Below are 21,097 nucleotides of genomic sequence, written 5' to 3' on the forward strand. Positions count from 1 at the left end.
AGAAGATCCGGCGAGAAACTCAAATATTGATGCTTAGGTTAAGTTAGGAACTCTTTGCCGAGTTCGACGAGTATGGTTCGCTAAGCCTGCTCCTAGTATTAGACATAAAGGCGTCTAATGCAAAGGTTATTGGATCTGATGGATCCGTAAGGACGTGAATTATTGTTTTTCGGTGTACATATATTATCACCACATTATTAATTATAAGTACATACATATAACACAATTATGGGTATGTAGGGTACGTACTTGTCATTTAAACTGTGTGATAAGCGTCTGAAAGCCTAGTTTTTAGTGTTTATCGGAGTTCTGATATGGAATTAATAACACAGCCTCCTTAAGAAAAAATAATTGCATTGAACGTTGCTATTCCTTTCGTTCGTCTGGAACTCTTGATTCGCGTCAAAGTAGATCAACACAGCCCTATGGGTTCTCTATTTGCCTCACCATCAGTAATTAATACGTATATTTTTGGGGGTTCGATTTAATTAAACGATGTATCTACTTCATTGTCTAACTCGCTTGAAGATTAGTCACAGATGAATTATATGATATATATATATTGAATGATGAATTAAATGCTCTATTTAATTTCAAAGACGCCCTTTGAGAATTATTATAAGATTAGTAGAAAAACACTTTATATACGCTTTGTTGCCAATTGATTAGACTGATCGGTGAAGAACCACGATGTTTGAAAGTACTCGCGAGTTCTTCGTTTTTGACTATTTCATCAATTCTAAGTATCGCATCCCTTTCAATATGCTATGTGGATATTTCTTTTATAAAAAACATTACGAGGAATACATAAGCTTTTTATGCTGAGCCATTTAAAAAAAAGTATAGTATGCATATAAGTAAAGTATGCACATACGACAAATTTAATGTTAAATCTGTACAATATCGTAAATCTGTACAATTTTATAGGTAGGTAGGTACGCAAAAACTCGAATTTATTAAAAATAATCGTATACGTCACAAATTATTTTAATGCATAGTTAAGTAAGTTTATATTTGTAGAGCTCTTCCAAAAGAAAACAAAAATGAATGCGAACAAAAATTACAAAACCCAACCATTGTCGAGTCTTTCTTCCATTGGTTTAGTGAAATACTGACATCTTCGGAACTTTTCTAAGATTTCACCCTGAAAGAATTATTATTACAGGATTATTATTCGTAATTCTAAGGCTTACCACACTCATTTTATTCATAAAATAGTGATTAAACAAACCGGGCCAGTCTTCTTGGCAGTTTCACTGTAGAAAGTAATTGCGCTAGAGCCCGTACCGTAAAGTGGATATTTCAAGTGCATCTGTAAACAAAATTTCTTACAATGCATAACAAAATATTTTTTATTTACATTTTTTTTCTTTATCGAAGTGCGTTCGCAACCCTACCATTTGCAACGTGTGTTATAAAAGTTGTATTTAACTTTGCACAATAATGTAAACTTGCAGTGCCTACTTCTAAAAATAAATTTTAAATGTTCAAACTTAAACGTTCGGAGCCTTGATGTTCTTCTATTACGTTACGTACCTATTTAATATATAAGTTGGTAAGAAACGTATATAAAAAAAAAAACCAGATCGCCCAGACACCGAATGCTCGAACCAATGGCCTCAACTGAAACAACTGCGGCATCTATCATGAAGCCTTATAGCAGGGGTCAACTTTGACCGGAATTTGACCTGTCCTGCTATTTCGTACCATGAGCGCGGGAAATAACTAGCCAGCGAGCGACCACGTGACCCAAGCCGGTCAAAGGTCACGTGAACCCTTGTAATATAGTAAATGTCGGAAAATGTACCACCGACTGAAGGTAATCGAAATGTTAATCAAATTTAATTAGTGCACAATTAGATGTTGCCATTAAAATGTTAACATTCTTATCTGCAGCCACTTCCAAATTGCGAGGCTCGAACTCATCTTTGATGTAATTGGCATCGTATTCCGTGCAATATTCAGAAACGGGTTGTGAAGTAGCCAACTCTTCGATGACTTCATCTAGCATTTGTTCCCAAAAGAAGTCCGTGAGCATACGCTTACGTATACCTATAATAAATGTATAAAAAAAAGAATATTAAACAGTATAAATCAGATGAACCGACAACTCAACGGATCCACTTCGATAAAGCGGCACGACACGAGAACCCTCTCATCGTGGCCGCCAGTAACTACATTCCCGATCCTGTGGAGAGAATGGAAAGCAGTCGACGTCGCCCCAAACACGTCATCTCGGATCCTCCTGATCCACTAACGGTGCTTTTAGGTACCTCAAGCACCGGTCACCGTTCTCGTCGAACCCATCGCTTGTGACGAAGGGCTCGACGAGTAAATTAACCCTCAGACACAGCCCACTGAGTTTCTCGCCGGATCTTCTCAGTGGGTCGCGTTTCCGATCCGGTGGTAGATTCTGCGAAACACTGCTCTTGCTAGGGCCAGTGTTATCAAGACTCCCGGTTTGAGCCCCGTGAGCTCACCTACAGTTAAGGTTACGCTGGAATAGCCTCTCAAGGCTAGCAGATTAGGTAGGGAAAAAAAAAACGGATTCTGTATTTTCGCCCTAAATTTACTCTGTAATAGACCATAGGCATCACGGCGTGCATGACGATAACTTGAAACGCATCTAAGTATTGAACTCGAATTTAGATGCAATATTTAGTCTAAGTTCTACTATTTAAATTATAATGCGGCATTGCTTCGTAGCTGTCAGGAGCTATAAACGTTCATACCAAATATGACGGGTATATCCAGTAACCACTCAGCACCGGGCTCGTTTGGTCAACTAGAGTCATAAGAAAAATTAAATTCTAAATAGGATTTCAGAGGACAGTTAAGCAAGTAAGATTATTTACCTTCTGTATGGGGAGGTCTTTTTGGTATTTGATAATTTTCCCGCATTTCGCTGCCAATTCCGGGAACTGTTCGTCCATCTTGTAATATCCAGGGTCGACTGAAGTTCTTTCCCTTTCCATAAGCAGATGGCTCTATGGGATATTTAGGGTGGAGCTTAATCCTTTCCAATGGTCTGATTCGGGGTTCACTATCTTCATTTTCTGGTTCAGGTAAATCGGCTTGAACACTTTCATCCGTAGCAGCCTCCATGGTTTTAGAAAAATGTGCCACTCTTTATTAAATTTTAATATTGCTGAATTCAATTACCATGGAGATTAATAACAAAGACAACGATGCCATGCACAGGATAATTAAAAATATATTCTGTGGATAGACTGTGGTTAGACATTCCGTAGTAGTAGTAGTATATTATTCCTATCATATCTCATCTTACTTTTTAGGGGTTACAAATAATTACCCAACACTTCAATTCCAGGAATATATTGTTTCGTTTCCTCTGGTCAGCTCCTCATCTCGAACTAATCTTCGGGTTTTGTAATAGTGTTTAGAAATAAGAACCTATAGAAACCTTGGCTCAGATAAGTATTTTACAGCATGCTTATGCTTATCCTTGCTAGGTCGCGACACTTAAACTTATAACATATCTAGACATAGTTTCGTTTTAGATTGAAAACTTCTGGATATGCTTTGGCCTAAAGCTGAGAGGTGATGGTGTATTTTAAGGTGAATTTGGTATTAAAGTAATTCCCTCTGGTGGATTGCAAGTGTATCTATAGCCACTGGCAGCTTTCTCTACAATAAGCATTAGTACAGTCAAAATGCTCGCCAAAATAAATGATAATAATTAATTATTCCACGTTAAATATAATATGCTTATGAATTGCGTTGTTTAATCAAACATCAACATGTTACTTTTATTGCTTTTGTTGGCGAAATAGCATACGACCCACCTGACGGTGAGTGGTTTCTCGTGCCCATGGGCGTTAGCAATCTCAGGGGCATAGCTAAGTCGCTGCGTACCGCTGAGTACTTTCAGCAAGTTTCGCTTGAACAAGAATATGTCATAGTGCTCGGAAAACACCGTGGAGGGCAGCTCATTACAGAGCCGGATGGTATATGGCAAAAAAGATAAAGCGCTTCAATATAGTACAGATGGAGTTTTCTCCGGTGACGCGAGGTGTGAAGCTAAAAAGGGATCATCTCGAACAATTCCTCAAAGCACTTCTAGACCAGACCCAAAGGTTGAAGCGATCCGCGAAAGAAGACGTGAATGTGGTCAACATTCCCGAAACCCCTAATGCATTAATGACTATTCTCACATTTTAATCATAGGCCTATTAGACTCTTATTAAGTCGTTGGCATTTTCATTTTCCTCAACATCTTCTACCCAACATGTTCAGAAATTCAAATTTATTGAATTAAATTTCATTGCCTATCCAAAGAGACAGTAAAAAGTTTTTAAGAACTTGTTTGACAGCGGTTGTCAAAAGTCAAAACTCAAAATCCAGCCAAAGATGGCTGAAGCTTTTCAGGTGGCTAAAAAACAAGATTTGCCCCCTCCGGGGGGCTACAAGCCAATTCCATTTAAAAGGATCCCCGCTAAATCTTATTTCAGCGGTAAGTAAAATAATAAAATCACAATAATTTGTTTGGAAACTAATTATGTAACCTAGTCATATAGGTTATATTTTTGTTAATGCTAGAAAACTAATTGAAACACTGCTAGAATTGTGCCTCAGGACATATAAATAATTAATTTAAACTTTCATTTAAATAAAAAAATATATAGAAAGGGTAAATCTTCCTAAGGTTTTGTTTTGTTTACATAGTATACAGTATAAACCACAGAAGTCTAACTTTGATTCAATAAACAATATATATATATATATATACATAAAAAGAAGATATATTGAGAACATACTAGGAAGATGACCAAAAGATCCGTAGATAAAGTGCTCGGACATTAAATCTCTTAGATAAGAGATTTAATGTCTTCAACATCAATTTAACATTATTTAAATACACTACTTTAATTCCAATGCCCCTTTAGTCCTTTAGCCCCTTTAGTAGAATGAGTAGAACACTTGAAGGCTGTTATCATTATGCAGTATTCTTAAATAAAATCAGCTCTAAACTCGCATAGGTTCACACAAATAGACAGTAATATTGAACTGTTAATAGACAAGAATTTAATTGTTTATTACAAAGTACTTCTTAAACCTGTATGGTACAATCCAGTCTATAATAAAAATAAAATTCTTAAAACACATATTAACTATGCATGGAGTACTCAGAGAAACTATAATGTGATATAAGTCATCAGGTGTAAGTCAAAATATCCATTGGTTGCATGTCTTCTGTCTTATCAATTAAACTAAAATGAGTGTAGCGGCAGCAGAAATGGCTTGACTATGCAGCAGAAATGGGCGACGAAGAAATGAGTATTACACACTGCATAGCCACCAAATAATGTCATAATTTTTACACAAAGCAGCACACAATATAATTTTTAATAATTAAATTTGATTTAGTCTTCTTTAAATCAAAGTTGTGTAAGCACAAAATTAATAAAGTAAATAAGATGAACCAATTAAATATAACACTAATTATTAAAATGGCTTTTTAATTGAATACTTCTTGCTTACTGTTTTCAGGATATACTATGTTTGCGGGGTTCATTGGAATGACAATTGGTTCTATATATCTCTATAACATAACTTACAAGAGAATTCTTAAGGATGAGATTGAGATGAGATCCGCTAAAATGGCGATATACCCTGCTCTACTGGCAGAAAGAGATAGGGAATACCTAAAGCAGCTCCGTAGGAACAGGGATGCTGAGGCAGAGCTGATGCGAGACGTTCCCGGATGGGAGGTGATTGACATTATACTATCTTTCAGCTGACAGATGTCCATTGCTGGACTTAGCCTTGTTACAACAAATGGTCCTTGCGCTGCCTGTCTCCAATGGATCCCTGCAACCTTTAACAGGTTCTTGGACCACCTTTTGGGACCCACATAGACACGTGCACTACATTATGTGACCTTATACTACTGATGAATAATTATTAATGGCACGGGGTAGTCCTTTCTTATTTATTACCATGAACAAGATTAGTTACAGAAATTACATGTACATGAATTGTGTATATCAATTCAAAAATTTGTATTGCATTCAGCAGACTAAATGGCATAAAAATGGAGATTCTACAGAATTTTCTAAAACTACTAGTTATTTATGCTTAGATTTTTTTTTTTTCATTATTTTAGTAGTTTTGTTTCATATTATATCAAATATTTTTCCATAATGCTAGTACTACTCTAATAATATTCTAAGTATTGTAAGTAAGACACGATAGAACAGGGTATCATCACTATTTATTTCAGCACAACGGTACGAACTTGCCTTCCGATTTGTAGTAGTAAAGCTATTCTACCAATGCAACTGAAAGTAATTCTTTATTACAAGATAATGATAGATAATGATAATAATATTGTGAACTCTATGTGCCTTGGTAACTTACTACAAGTGAAGTACCTGTATGTGGAAATTGTTGTAATTTTTTTTTTAATATCTACAGGTCGGTACTTACTACGGAGAACGCGTCTACAAACTTATTCCCCCCGACCAGTTGGTCGAACCAATCTTCCAAGAGTACTATGCACACAGTGACATCAAAGAGTGGAACAAACGTGCTAACATCAAGCTTCTTTCATAAATTATCAAGATTTATTAAATACTGTTATGTAAAAAAAGGTATATGTATAGAAGCAATAATTGGAGAGCTTTTAGTTCAATTATAAAAAAATTAGAAATAAAATTAGTTTTATTTTTCTAAGGGAATGTTTATTGACAGACTTTTTAAAGCTACATACGGCCTTTAAAGTTGCCACCATTCCGGGATTACAAGATACGCGAAACACATTTACTAGACGCTAATTATTCCGGAATAGGGCATGAGTAAACTCAAAGAATACTAAGCTCTTTGTTTTACTCAAGCGAGATTCACCGGGTGCTTTAAACATGTTCCACGAAAAGTTCGCGAATTACTTCAAATCCGTGCACCAAGTTGTGGTACACATGGCACGGCAAGGTAGATGCCGCGATGATAATAAATACTTTGACACGTACCATAAGGACTATCATCATAGTTCTTGTCATGTGAGGTTTTAGTAGGTCTTTTACCTGAACAGTCCAGCGCATGGGGCTTGGTTCACGAGATCCCCTTGACCCTACCCTGAACAACAAGATTCTCGATAGACTGCTGGCCGTCGCGATACGTGTCCAAAATATCGAAGAATCCTGGATTGCACTGTTGACAACAACCTTTGAGTGATATTAAGTTCTTTTATACGGAGCATCCTTCTCCAGCACCACATTTCTAATGCATTGATCCTTCATCTTTCTCTTTCTTTGACAGTCCAGGTATCAACCCTTTAATATATAATGGATATAGGGACTATACCACCATTCAAAAGGGAACGTATGATTATGACAGCGACGCTGCAGAAATAGTGTGTTTTTATACTGATTAATAATAATAATAATAATGTTTTTATTTCAAGTATCCATGACTCATATAAATTGTTAATAAGACTTAGACCTATGTTAGTAGTTATATTTACATCACAATGAATTACTGTGGTAACATCCCATGGGAGATGGCACCACAGCGACCCATGTATATACAGTCCAGCCTGCTTGCGATCATGCTCAGGATACTGTTGGAGCTGGCCCTCACTCTGTTTACCAGAGATGCACACCTCTTACGCATGGTAGCGTAAAAACAATCTATGTGCGCGTCTGCAAACATCCCTGATGCGCTACAAAAGCGGGGCAGCACCACCAGCACCCTAAACGCGTTATTGTATTGAACACGGAGAGCATTGTACGATCTTTGAGTATATCCAAATAATAAATCTTAATGATCATAGTATGCCGGTGATTCCTTTAGTCGATTTTTACGACACCCACGCGAAGATACTCAGTAGTGTTATTCTAAGCCTACACAGCCAGTCATTTCGTAGACCTAGTCAAATAAGACACAGTTTACAACAAAAACATTTTAATTGCCAGTTCCATACCAAAAATATAAAAATCATCAATTACAACACACCTATATAAATAAATGCACATTTAAACGTAACATGAAAAAATAATAACACAACACAGATCTTGTTCATTATAGACATGTCAGAGGTTCAGTAAATTATTTGAAAGTTTGTTTCTTCCTTACATCGATAGGTGTTTAACTTTTGCACCCCCACATATTAATTAATATCAATGCTCGAGTATTTGAGCAAGGGTAAGTTCGAGATCGACCTTGGGATGAAAACTTAGAGACCCGAAATTGGGACCAATAGTGATAAACTTGAATAAGTACGTCAAGTGGTATATATCCATGAGAAATCATTCAGTTGGGTTAAGTTATCTCATCCCACGTAAACCAGGATAAAGAAGCTGCTATACGCATCGAAAAGTCCGGAAGAGTGATGCGCAAGCATGCTTTTGAGGACTTCAGTGATCGTTGAAAAATCTTAGAACACAGAATTCTTGTCATGTAAACATTAAAGTACCAATACATTATTTCAAACATGAGATGAAAAGTTAATGGCGTGATTGTTAATAATATTTTCCTGACATAATCAGGTTTGAGCCCCGTGAGCTCACCTTCTAGTTAAGGTTACGCTAAAATAGCCTCTCAAGGCTATCAGCTTAGGTAGGAAAAAAAACCTTAAGTAGAACTACACATGACATGTCAGTCGGGACAACACATGTTTGGTTCAGTACAAATCTTCATGGGCTCTAACGTCAATATTATTGACCGAGGAGGAGATATCGAGACGATATTAAAGCACACACGCAAGATTGGAACGTTATTTAGAATCTGAGTTGGACGCCCTACACTGTAGAGGGCCACCACAGATTAATAAATATAAAAAAGTGTAAAATTCAAAATGTAACAAAAAGCTTAATGCTTGTAAAATTAACTAATATTTGGTAACTAACTGCTGGTTTGCAAAACATTACTACAGCTAAATGTCTAAATAGCAATACAACTGTAACACAACAGATTTCACTCCATTTTACATTCAATGTATGGTTTCATTGAAAAATTCAATGTTGAAACACAAAAATGTTTCTTTGGGACTACAAATAGTTTAAAATAATATGTGAAATGTTGTAATATAACATTTATAACACATGTTGATATTTCTAACTTGAAACCCAACACCGTGATAACTGTGACTATCACTTAAATATTATATGAAAACCACCCAGCTGATAAAACTACACATGCGCCACCTGCCGTACATTCCAGAGACGACAGAATCCTTCCCTGATATGCTAACCGTCACTATACCAACTATTAACACAATCTGTGTAGAAACACAGAGAACACAAGAACAAAAAATCATTCTTTTATAATTTTTAAAAGTGGTAACCTGATAATGCTAGATTTAAAATAGTAATGGGCCATGCTTATGCTGATTTAAATAGCAAAGTTTCACAGTCACCAAGGATAATATCATATGTACAAAACATCTAAGAAAAAATGTTCTCCAGGATTTCTTTTTATTTTGTATTTTTATTGAACAACCTTGTAGTTTTACCGTGAATTTTGATAAAAGATTGCAATTTTATAACTGTTTCTTTTTTAAATATATTGGTACATACGACATTATCTCCATTACGGCATCCTAGATATAATAATCCTACAAACATTCTAATTAGACTTCTTAATGACAATTTTCGGTCTGAGTTTGATATTTCTAAGCCGATGCATGTGTTTCATTACTAGAAACATACCAGGGAATGTTAAGACTAATAAATAAACTTTTAAGAATGTCGGCATGTGGAAGGCGAAATTCCAGGCGTTCGGCAGCGATACTGTGTATTTCTGTGTCTCTTCAAAGTATGGTATGTTGCGAAGTATTATTGTGGCTTCACATACTATACCCATTGGGTAAAGCGGTATCCACAATGTGTATCGCAGCCATGTTAACAAGGCAAATTCCTTCTTGTACAACTGGGACATGTAATAAGGGTATCTGAAATGAATTTTAATCATAAAAATAGAATATAATGTCATAGTTTTAGAGCATAATATGATCATATCGAGTATGTTATTATGTATTTATAATATAAAGTTTTATTTTTAGAAATAAATTAGAGGAAGCCTGTAGGTTTTTATAATTTTGGACTAATTTTGATTTTGTCCGATGTAAAAATCAAACCTGCAACTGCATTTAGGAATGCTTATTACAGCGTCAGTAAAATATTTAAACTAAAAGGGGGAACTACCCGAATGCTGCTTTTAAAAATAGGTTCAGTTCATATAATATTGCCATGCTCAGTAATCCTATGCATTCTTTATTTTACTATTTATATCACAAATTTATTGGATGTTAAATGTTTTATTTTTATAGTTTACAAATACTCACCTAACAATTTCAATACATGTCCACACAACAAATAGATAGAAGACAACTGGTTTTGTCTGCATTCTTGGTTCAGCATCTATCATTATAAACAGTACAAAGGCTCTGCCCGTAACTTGTAGGAATGGTACTAGAACTCCACCCTAGAAATATGATATTAAAAATAATTTAAAATAGACTACCTATTAATGTATGTTTTGTTTTCATATTATTATTTTGTTATTAATTTTCTTGTATTCGAGAAAACGGTGAACTTATCATCAGCAATTTGCATAATTTTAAGAATATCCCAACTATTAAACTAATTTTTAGTAAAAAAACACAGACATGTCACAGTCTAGTCCAGTCATATATTATTACTAGTTCAGCTTTTGGAATAATTCCTATATAGCTCAGTATGCTGTAAAATGAAAAGTAATAAAAAAAATTGGAAAGTCATTGAAAAAATCGTTAAAAATTAAATATTGGGTATTCTGATATATAATATGGTATATCTAACAGAGAAATCAAGTCTCTCACCTTCGTATAACCAAACATAGGATGTAGCACTTCAAGATATTGCATTAACTGTAAAAATTTCATGGCCGAACCAACATGTTCATATGTATCAGTCACAGAATCATAATCAAGTTTGACATAACGCACTCCCATCACCGCCATTACATACATGTATCCAACAAATTGGAAAAGATTGTAGATAAACAGGTAAACTTTCTTGAGGTCTTCTAGAAAAGTCAAATTGAAATTATTTACAAAGATATATTTTAAATAGATTTGAATTTAGTTTTAAAGAACGGTATCTGTAGTTAGTCTATATGTATATTAAGTCTAGTTTTCAAACCTAGTCTAGTCTAGTCAAAATGGCTAGTTGTTTTTTTTGACAGTGCGCAGTATTTGACAGTGTGCAGTGTGCAGTATGGGTATAGGAGCTAACAGCACGAGGTATTCCTAAGAAAATTTACGATAATGTTTTGTATTTATTACAATGATGAGTATAAAAAATGTTAAAATTTATGCTTTAGGATATATCTATGACATATTTGCCAACTCTTACAGATTTAACATACATCTCCTGGCAAAATTAAACTTTTGTTATTAATATAATAATTACCTTTCCTATATCCCATTTCTTCTTGGTGTAGCTGATCATACATTCCTGGGTAGTCTCTCATTACGTCACGCTTCTCTTCGTCACTTTCCTGGCCGTCTTCAGATTTCCACAAATCAAAATTTATCTGAAAACAACAGTAATCAAAACAATTTTTGTTATAATTTTATTCTTAAAATCAAATGAAGTGCTCTAATAAAGTGAGACTAAAATTTATTAACTTATATGTTAAAAGATAATCATTTTAATTAGACAAATTAAGCAAAAATATTATTATGTGAATTTTAAATGTACCCAAATTTATAGAATCAAATGTTTTAAACTAACTTCTGGTACAAAAAAAATGTATGCTTGATTAATTATGTGCTTTACTTAATTCAATTTTATCTAGAGATAAATGTTTATCACACTGTATATCTGTATACATATATAAGTATGAAAAAAGATAAAATATTATGGATTATCTCCATGCACAATATCAGTTCTCAAATTATATGAGAGATTTTGTAAGCATTACACAAGAACAAATCTTTGACCTTTCTTAATTCCTTAGTTGAGGTCAGCATCATGTATCCAAAATGTAATTAGATATTGTCTTCAAAGGCAATAAAAAGTTTTATGATGAGCTTGAATCCAGCCTCAGGAAATAGTTACACTTATCTTTAAAAATACTACTATTGCCTTGAAGGATATGTTAGTAAATAGGTTGGGATGCTACAACGCCCAGTATGAGGATGTAGCTTTTTTTTTTATTGCTTACATGGGTGGATGAGCTCACAGCCTACCAGATGTCAAGTGGTTACTGGAGCCCATAGACATCTACAACGTAAATGCGCCACCCACCTTGAGATATACGTTCTAAGATTTCAGCATAGTTACAACAGCTGCCCTACACTTCAGACCGAAACACATTACTGCTTCACAGCAGAAATAGGCAGGGTGGTGGTACCTACTCACGTGGACTCACAAGAGGTCCTACCGCCAGTAAGAAGAAATGTCTTTCTTTTAACATATTGCTCAGGAAACAAAGTGGAGGGAAGTTTCATTCCTGAGCTTGATGGCTCTTCAAGCTGTGGTTTCATGTCATGTGATGGTAAAAAACGAGATGAAAATTTCATCTTGAATATTTATTCTTAGTCTTTTGTTTGTTTTTAATACTCAGTGTTAACTAAATATCATATTATAATTAATTAATTAATGTACCTTCAACCAGGCAGGTTTTTGTGGCTGTGCTGTGAGACGAGGCCACCATACAGGTTTCACCTTTTGCAAGATCAGCTCGATTCTGTTTTCGAACACTCGAAGTGTGATATGTTCTCCACCGGGCTCAAACTTGATGGAAAAATTGTTAATGTATTTTTCAATTCAATGTTTACTCAAAAAATAAAATTGGCTATTGAAATTAATATCGACGCTTAAAAGGCAAACATGACTAAGCGACGATGAGTGAACTTTACAGTAGACCAATTAAAAGTTGAAATTAATCTAAAATATACATGAGAAATACCTGAAAAAAAATCTATTTTAACGAATCTAGCTGTAGGATTGAAATGATTTTAAGACCTAGAAATTATTTTTTTTGCACATCGAATATGGTTATTGCCTATCATTTATGTACAAAGCAGTTATTGTCTCTTAGTCACGTTTGTCTTTCAAGCGTCGATATACATAATTATTATAATTATAAAAAAAAAAAATTATTATATTAACATTAAAAAGGTTATTTTAAAATTCTCATATTTTTACCATTTTATCAACTGGTCTAAGTTGAGGCTGCCACTCAATAGGGCAAGCTTAGTTGAATGCGCGAATATTATTATAATTCATTGGGAGAGATTAGTATACGGCTACTAATAAAAACTGAATACTATTGATAGCTAAAATTAATAGTTAAAAGCTGTTTTGTTATCAGTTGATAAAGTGTTAACTGGTGGTAGCCCGTGAGTTGAAATTTGGTGTTTTTCATTATTCTGATTTATTAATGCATGAATCTGAAAGTAAAACTTTATTGATATTCATATATTTAAATTTAATAAAATTCAGAATAACCTTAGTCATGGAAAAACAAAGACTTATGTACATCTATTAACATAAATTTATTTCTTTATAGTGTTTGTCCATTTTCTATACCAAATTGTCATATTATCATGTTTTCTTATAGCTCAATTACATATCTATCGAGGGGTGAAAGGTTATTTGGTTTAAGCGACATTTTTGCAGCTCTTTAAAGTTTAAAATTCGGAAAAAATATCATGAGAAAAAACTTGTTCAGCTATTTGATGTAAAAATCATTTATTGGTGTGTATGTACATAGCTCTCAAAGTTAGCAGGCTGAAGTGGCAATGGGCTGGTCACATCTGTCGAGCCAGCGACGCCAGATGGGGGAGGAAAGTGCTCGAATGGAGGCCACGGATGGGTACAAGGAGCGTGGGGCGTCCTCCAACCAGGTGGACTGAAGACTTAGTGCGCACGGCGGGAAGTCGTTGGATGCGGAAGGCGGAGGACCGCATTATGTGGAAGGCGTTGGGGAAGGCCTATGTCCAGCAGTGGGCAGATAAAGGCTGATGATGATGATGATGATGATGTACATTAATTGATTAGTGATTGTACTTTTTCATGAAAAACATATTCTTTTAGGCAATTTTAGTAACTTACACTTTTAATATTTGAAAATAAATCCAGATTAAACTCATATTGACTCTCACCCCGGGCTCCTGTGCCCTTTGCGGTAAATATTACATTATTATCGAGAACTTTCACATCAGGTTTTAATGCATTTTTCAAATCAATTTTCAGTGAAATGGTACTTTCTGTTTGAGCCCAATACACAAATGGACTCGGTTTAACCATTTTTCTATATTATTTATTAATGGATCACAAATAAACATAAAATTAATTGTATTTATTCGATTCCAAAAACATAATTGATCATAGATTATACACTTAATATATTAGAGATAGATGCGCAACTCTCATTTTTATTTTTGCTTTAGTTAAAGCCCGGTCCAGCAGGCGTCGCTACGGTCGATTATTAGTCTCCCTACCCCCCACCAGGTGGCTTTTTTAGTAATTTTAATATTTTTAATAACTCTCTTTATGAAAAAATCTTATCGTTTAGAATCGCTGGAATTCCCGGTAGTACTTATGAGATATTAAGGAATGTTTGATTGTGTTCAGCATTCTAATCGATAAGATCTTTTCATACAGAGAGAAAACAGTTTTTTAAAATAAAAAGCTGTAATTCTCTGTAAGCTATTTAATTTCCCTATATTACAAACAATTTTCGGTTAAAAGATTGTATGAACGTACAATTGTATAAAACTTCGAATAACAATAACTCCTCTAGATTAATCCTACTAGCGTACTTATTAATATTAAATCGAAAGTTATCTAAAAGTTAATTAAGTCTAGATAATCAAATCATTCAATGTCAATTAAGTCATTTGTGCGAAATATAAACATGTCAGCTTTCCATTATAAACATAGTAGACAATTTGAATTAAATTTAATAAATTTGTTTCTTAATGATAGCAGTTCTTGCTTAAAGTTGATCGTGACAGATCATGACCTTGTATGAAAATATTACATCTATAAATACTACCTATGCTTCGTCATACAATAATTGTCATTTAAACTAGCATTGTAGAGATAATACACACACTAAAGTGAATACTAAATTATTCTTAGCATTCTTATAAACATTTAGAAATTTAAGAAACGATTAACCCACAATCATGTTCATAACATGTGACATTTTGTTCTGCACAAACGTTTTGTTACATGATTTGAAAAACAAAAAAAAACAAAAAATGTTTAAAAAATGTAATGATGATTTAAAGTACTCTTAAATATTGATAGTTTGTACTTAATGACACTTATAGTAATCTTAGACATGATTACAATAGTTATACTTTTATTCTTTAACTAAATTATTTCTATTCTGACGTTTCTGATGCTTTAGCTTTGGTAATACTAGATGAAACAAACAGCAGATTGAAAGAAAATCATCTTAAAGTTAATTACATTCATTACAAACCATTAGTTTGCATTTTGTTACAAAAGAAACTGATGTTCGTTACATGCAAATGAATTATAAACATACACATGCAAACATAAAATGTAAATTTATCTTTTAATCCAAATTAAATGTACATTAATATTACATCTAAATAATAGAAAGGGTCTCGAAAATTTTTATTGCTCTCAACAGCAGACGAGCACACAACCCGGCTCATGATAAGTGGTCACCAGTGCTTATAAACTTCAGCAGTGTCATAGGGGTTGCTGTCTATCACTTAAGTTTTAATAAATTATTAATATACTCAGTCACAAGCATATTGATTTCACATAATGAAAATGTAAGAAACATAATCATGTTTGGGCATTTTCATTTATATCTGCTCATACAGAAAACACAAGTTAGCAAATATATTCCACAGTTAATCTAAATAATTGCAAATAATGCTTTTGAAGATCGTTGACTTTTGATCATTAATTAAAATCATCTTCTCGTAGAATTTACAAAAGCTCATTTACAAAAATTTATATCAGTATTTTCATATATTACTAACTTACTAATTACAACTATTCAAACGTAATAGTATAACTATAAGAACTAAACAACCTATTTTAAAACAAAATTGGCATCAATTTAGTTCTTATGATCTATTTCATCTTTTAATTTATAAATTATAAACATATTTAAAAAAAATTAAGATCCCTTGTGAGTTCACATTCCTTGCTGAATCAGTTTCTCTTCTGAAACGGAGAAACAAAGTATCTTAAGTATGTAACAAATATTGAAAAATACGACCATGAAAAATTTAGTGTTAATGTAATCATACTTACAAATTAATATATTACATAACACGTTCTGGTTCAAATATAGTGCATCAATCTTTTCATGTTTCAGACATTTTAGTGCTCCTTATAATTTTTCCATAAAATTTGTCATTATCAAACCTTTGTCTACAAAATAAAAACATTATTTTATATTGGGTAGAAGGATGAACGTGGTCACAGGCCACTTGGTGTAACTTGGTTATCAAACACCAGGAAACAAAATGTGAATGCCATCATCTAACTTTGGATGTGAGATCAATTGTGCTGTATTTTATTTAAACAGGAAAGCATGACTGATTGATCATTCCAAAAAACTAGTTCGGGCCCACTTGACAATAAGCATATAATACGCTGAGTTGCAAAACATAAATACTTCCACCCACTCGAGACAATTTTATTATCTGAGGTGTGTGTGTGATAGTACGAGACTTAACACCGACTGTTTAATCAAACTTAATATAGCTTTATTTTAATTATATGATAGCTAGGCAGCAGAAATAGGAAGGACCATTAGTTGGTGCTAATTCATTTAATTATATTATGAATAATAATTCTGTTAGCAAATAATATACCGGGAAAATAGTGTAAACTCACCGTTATCAAGGCATCCGAAATAGCATTTCATTTTCGATCTTCGAGGCATGCTGATTTTTAATAATAAACTTTCTGTAAGAAACGAAAATAGTTACACAGGCTTACGAAACGCTAACGAAGAAAAAAGTATTGGAACCAAGTTATGTCTAAAGAGAATTCAAAACAGAGTTTCTCAATGTCTAATCGTCTAATATTCTCATAAAGCTAATAGATGCTCTAAATTAATACTACAACGTAAAATAACTCACACTAAGACCAAAAAAAAACGATTTAAAAAATTAAATCGTTACGACATTTTGAAAACTTTTTTTTTTTTTTTTGAGATTGTTTTACGGCCCTGGAATTTTGAAAACTTCAAAGCAGTGTTTCCACTTAAGTTTTTTTAACACATTTTACCCTAGTTTCTTTTGAATTTATCCCTAAAATTTCCTAGACAACTTTCATAAATCCTTTATATAGAAAGCATAAATAAAATACAGAAAATAAACCACAGCATATTATTTAATGTAGGTATATATAATATAAACGCCCCCAGAAGATCATAGATCTATAGGATTAGAATTTTCAAGGAAGTCGACGCATTTCTTTTATATTCTTTTGCTGCACGCAACCTAACACTGTTCGGTTCTAAAATTGAGCAATTGTTTGCTGGCAAAGTTGGGAACTTTCTATGAAGCAAGCCGTTCAGGGTTTCATTAGAAAGCCTGTTTCTTTTGTCAGTTTTTACATTTGAGAACACTGAATAATCTTTCCACCTCAGTCTTTGAAGAAGGAACTGCTAGCAAAAGTGAAATGACAATTACAAGGTTTTCGTAAATGAAATTACCATGATAATCTTTCATGGTACATGAAGTACCTGTATATTACAATACAAGTAAGTTCTGGTGACATCAACGAAAATAGGTAAATAAAAGTTTGGCGGATTATACTTATTGGGATTCTGGGGAATCCCTAAGAAAAAAGCAGTGGCTTAATCTATGATTTACTTTACTAGAGGGTTACTGTTGAATCAAACCTTCTTAATAGTTTTTATACACAACTCTGTTTTATTCTTTTACTTGTCAACTCGACTTAATGTCATTCTCTCTCCATAAAATAAAATGTTCATTGTTTTACTTTAAAAACCGTTTATTTTAAAATTCACAACAGTTACTAGTATAGGCTTTGCTTTTTATATTTTTTAAATTGTCTTTATCATCCAAAATATCAGCTATTTTTCCCTAAAAAAGGGAGAATTCCCTAAAAATGGAAGCACTGCTTCAAAGTACGCTAACCTTTTTTATTGGGTCAGAACTCGTATCTGCCATCTAGTGAGTTTATTAGTTCATTAAGGCCAAAACGTTTCAAAAATGACCTCGCCGGTTCCTAAAGATGACGCTAGTTGAATGTTCTTTTCCTTTGTATGGGAGTTGCACAGGTGAATGAAGTTAGCCCCTCAAAAAAATTTTTTTTTCCTATTTTATACTTATTTTCTATTAATTCGTTTGTTCATCATTTGTTCATGATTGTTCACTGTTAATAATTGTTTGTTCTGCAGTTATTTATTTTAAAAAAATATTTAAAAATATACCTACAAGTTAGCCCCTCTAATGCAATTTTTAATATTTTTTCATCCTTAATGACTCGTAAATATTCATTTTCGATTGTTCTTATATAAAACACGTTTGTTCTCTTTCGAAATTACTCGTTTTTTGTTTAATTTACTATTTTTATTAGTTGAATAAATGTATGCAAAATATGTGTACTGCGCATGCGTCAACTATAATGCCTAAACTTTCTACGCGGTTTTAATCGTGAAAAAAAAACAAACATAAATCCTGAAGGAGCAATTAATTGGTATACAGTTTAATTAAAAAAATTAAAAATAAATAAATGAAATAATGTGCATTGGCGTTAAGTTAGACCAAATACATTTTTTCCATCCTCTTACCTATCGTATTAAAATGTTATTTTACTAATGTTAGGAATATAATTTCGACTGTTTAAAAAAGTTATTATAATGTATACCTATATTATCTCTTGAAAGATAAATAATGAACATATTTACTTATTTGTTTATATTACCTATGTGAACTCCCTATCTTTTTTATACCTTCATAATGATAAGTAGGAGGATGGAAAAAATGTATTTGGTATAGCTTAACGCCAATGCACATTATTTCATTTATTTTTTAATTTTTTTAATTAAACTGTATACCAATTAATTGCTCCTTCAGGATTTATATTTGTTTTTTTTTTCACGATTAAAACCGCGTAGAAAGTTTAGGCATTATAGTTGACGCATGCGCAGTACACATATTTTGCATACATTTATTCAACTAATAAAAATAGTAAATTAAACAAAAAACGAGTAATTTCGAAAGAGAACAAACGTGTTTTATATAAGAACAATCGAAAATGAATATTTACGAGTCATTAAGGATGAAAAAATATTAAAAATTGCATTAGAGGGGCTAACTTGTAGGTATATTTTTAAATATTTTTTTTAAATAAATAACTGCAGAACAAACAATTATTAACAGTGAACAATCATGAACAAATGATGAACAAACGAATTAATAGAAAATAAGTATAAAATAGGAAAAAAAAATTTTTTTGAGGGGCTAACTTCATTCACCTGAGTTGCACCCCCCTGTAATTGATCATCATTTTTCAATCGTTTTTTTAAGTGATTTTATGACCTGGTAACTAAGACCTTTAAGTAATGTCTTATTTTAATTTATATTCTTATTTTTATGAAAAATGATATGGAGTGAAATGAAATGAAGATGATTAATTTGAGACATTAATCAACTGGGATGAAATTAAATGAGACGTGATGATATGGGATGAAATATAATCTCAATAAAATGGTGGTCCTTTACTGACATTTTTTCAAAGGGCTTTTTGGAGGGTCCCGAGATGTTACGTCCAGCGATTTTGTTTCATTTTCCCACATTTGTGCACTTACACAGATATTAAATAGCTAATAAACCACCGTTATAACACATTTAAACCTCAAGAAACACTAAATAGACAACATAAAATAAATCACACAACTTCACTCCTCGGGTTCCCGCCAAAAGTCTTTTATAATCGCATTCCACAGTCTCCACAGATTAGCACGTAGTTAAGTGTATTATCTATGGCATGTAGTTTGATAAAGTTCGATTCTCTTTCCTTTCCTTAGCTATTTACAAATCAAGCCACCGACAGGCAAGTAAATGATGATATAGTTTAATAAAATATGATGTAGTGTATAGTATTTTAATATATTTATGATATAGGACGTCTTGTTACAAACTGCAGCTTAGGGATAAAATAATGAATTACATTTGAACTAAAACATATTTACAGTTCACAATTAAATCAAACTGAAATGATTGTAAGTTGTATTTTGGTTGTAGTAGTTACATAATACATACTTATTAAATATATATTCCTTTTTTTTAACGCTGGGGAATCCATTTACGGATACCCGGTCGAGGGGGGTAACAGACCGGGTTATGTTGGACTCCGGTGCCTTCAGAGAAGAAGAGGGAGAAGAGGAAGATTGGGGTCCTCCTCTTCTTCCAATTCCTTCCGGGAGACTACACCTTGAGAAAGGCGCGTGAGGCACTGCATGGTTTCAGCCACGCAAGAGCTACCCTGGAAAACCAACTACCGACTAAGCCCCATCGAGCTCCATCACTCCGAGTACCCGTCCTGATAATAGGACGGGATTCCATCCCCGGACAGATCCCGCAGGACGTCGTCTCGGGAGATACACCGTGAGTGATGCACAGAAGCCACCCTGCGCCGCCTCACCACTCCTACTAGATGGGAATCTGCTAATTACGAAATTGAATAAAAACCTCATGAAGAATTCCTTACTCAATCGATAACTTTATTTTTACTTACTTATTAAATGAGCTTTCACGAAAATCTATCGTTAATTTGACAATACGAACCTATTTTTTTACAATGGGTAAAGGTTCTTTCTTAAAGGGCCTAAATTTGAGACTTCCAAGTGCTATGATTTATTAAAGCAAAAGTGTTGTTAACCATTCTATAAAGTGCATTGAAAATTGAATTAATCTAGAAGCCTATGTTGCGTGGTTTTCGAAATACGGGAATGTTACATGCTAGTTAGGGGTAAGCAACAGAAACTCACTGAAAATTTATTATTTAGTTTGAAATTTAATCACATTAATCCAGACATTTTTGATACACATTTCGTGAGTTTTATAATGTTCAATTTTGATGTTTGGAAATTGATAGGAAAAACTAAATTT

The 21,097-nt window shown here is 33.3% G+C and overlaps 3 protein-coding genes and 1 long non-coding RNA gene across 4 annotated transcripts; 1 reads left to right on the top strand and 3 right to left on the bottom strand.

Annotated features, from left to right (window-relative positions):
- Nucleotides 1-950: 950 nt before the first annotated feature.
- On the bottom strand, nt 951-3,343 carry LOC114239780 (uncharacterized). The gene is made up of 4 exons (XM_028170162.2): nt 2,856-3,343; nt 1,883-2,052; nt 1,232-1,312; nt 951-1,144 (listed from the first exon to the last, which is right to left on the bottom strand). Exons 1-4 carry the CDS (start codon nt 3,103-3,105, stop codon nt 1,061-1,063), a joined length of 585 nt encoding a protein of 194 aa, XP_028025963.1. The 5' UTR covers nt 3,106-3,343; the 3' UTR covers nt 951-1,060.
- A 219-nt stretch (nt 3,344-3,562) lies between these two features.
- On the top strand, nt 3,563-6,678 carry ND-B16.6 (NADH dehydrogenase (ubiquinone) B16.6 subunit). The gene is made up of 3 exons (XM_028170131.2): nt 3,563-4,474; nt 5,512-5,732; nt 6,439-6,678. Exons 1-3 carry the CDS (start codon nt 4,372-4,374, stop codon nt 6,574-6,576), a joined length of 462 nt encoding a protein of 153 aa, XP_028025932.1. The 5' UTR covers nt 3,563-4,371; the 3' UTR covers nt 6,577-6,678.
- On the bottom strand, nt 5,563-6,299 carry LOC149500477 (uncharacterized). The gene is made up of 2 exons (XR_016324898.1): nt 5,903-6,299; nt 5,563-5,839 (listed from the first exon to the last, which is right to left on the bottom strand). It is a non-coding gene; the product is annotated as an uncharacterized LOC149500477 (long non-coding RNA).
- Nucleotides 6,679-7,906: 1,228 nt separating the features above from the next.
- Hacd2 (3-hydroxyacyl-CoA dehydratase 2) lies at nt 7,907-17,050 on the bottom strand. Its single transcript, XM_089736449.1, has 8 exons — nt 16,845-17,050; nt 16,257-16,376; nt 14,064-16,166; nt 12,612-12,740; nt 11,412-11,535; nt 10,820-11,025; nt 10,304-10,443; nt 7,907-9,910 (listed from the first exon to the last, which is right to left on the bottom strand). Exons 3-8 carry the CDS (start codon nt 14,256-14,258, stop codon nt 9,586-9,588), a joined length of 1,119 nt encoding a protein of 372 aa, XP_089592575.1. The 5' UTR covers nt 14,259-16,166; nt 16,257-16,376; nt 16,845-17,050; the 3' UTR covers nt 7,907-9,585.
- Nucleotides 17,051-21,097: the final 4,047 nt, after the last annotated feature.

This window comes from Bombyx mandarina, chromosome 21 (genome assembly GCF_030267445.1).
Source record: "Bombyx mandarina strain Sakado chromosome 21, ASM3026744v2".
Lineage (NCBI taxonomy): Eukaryota > Metazoa > Arthropoda > Insecta > Lepidoptera > Bombycidae > Bombyx > Bombyx mandarina.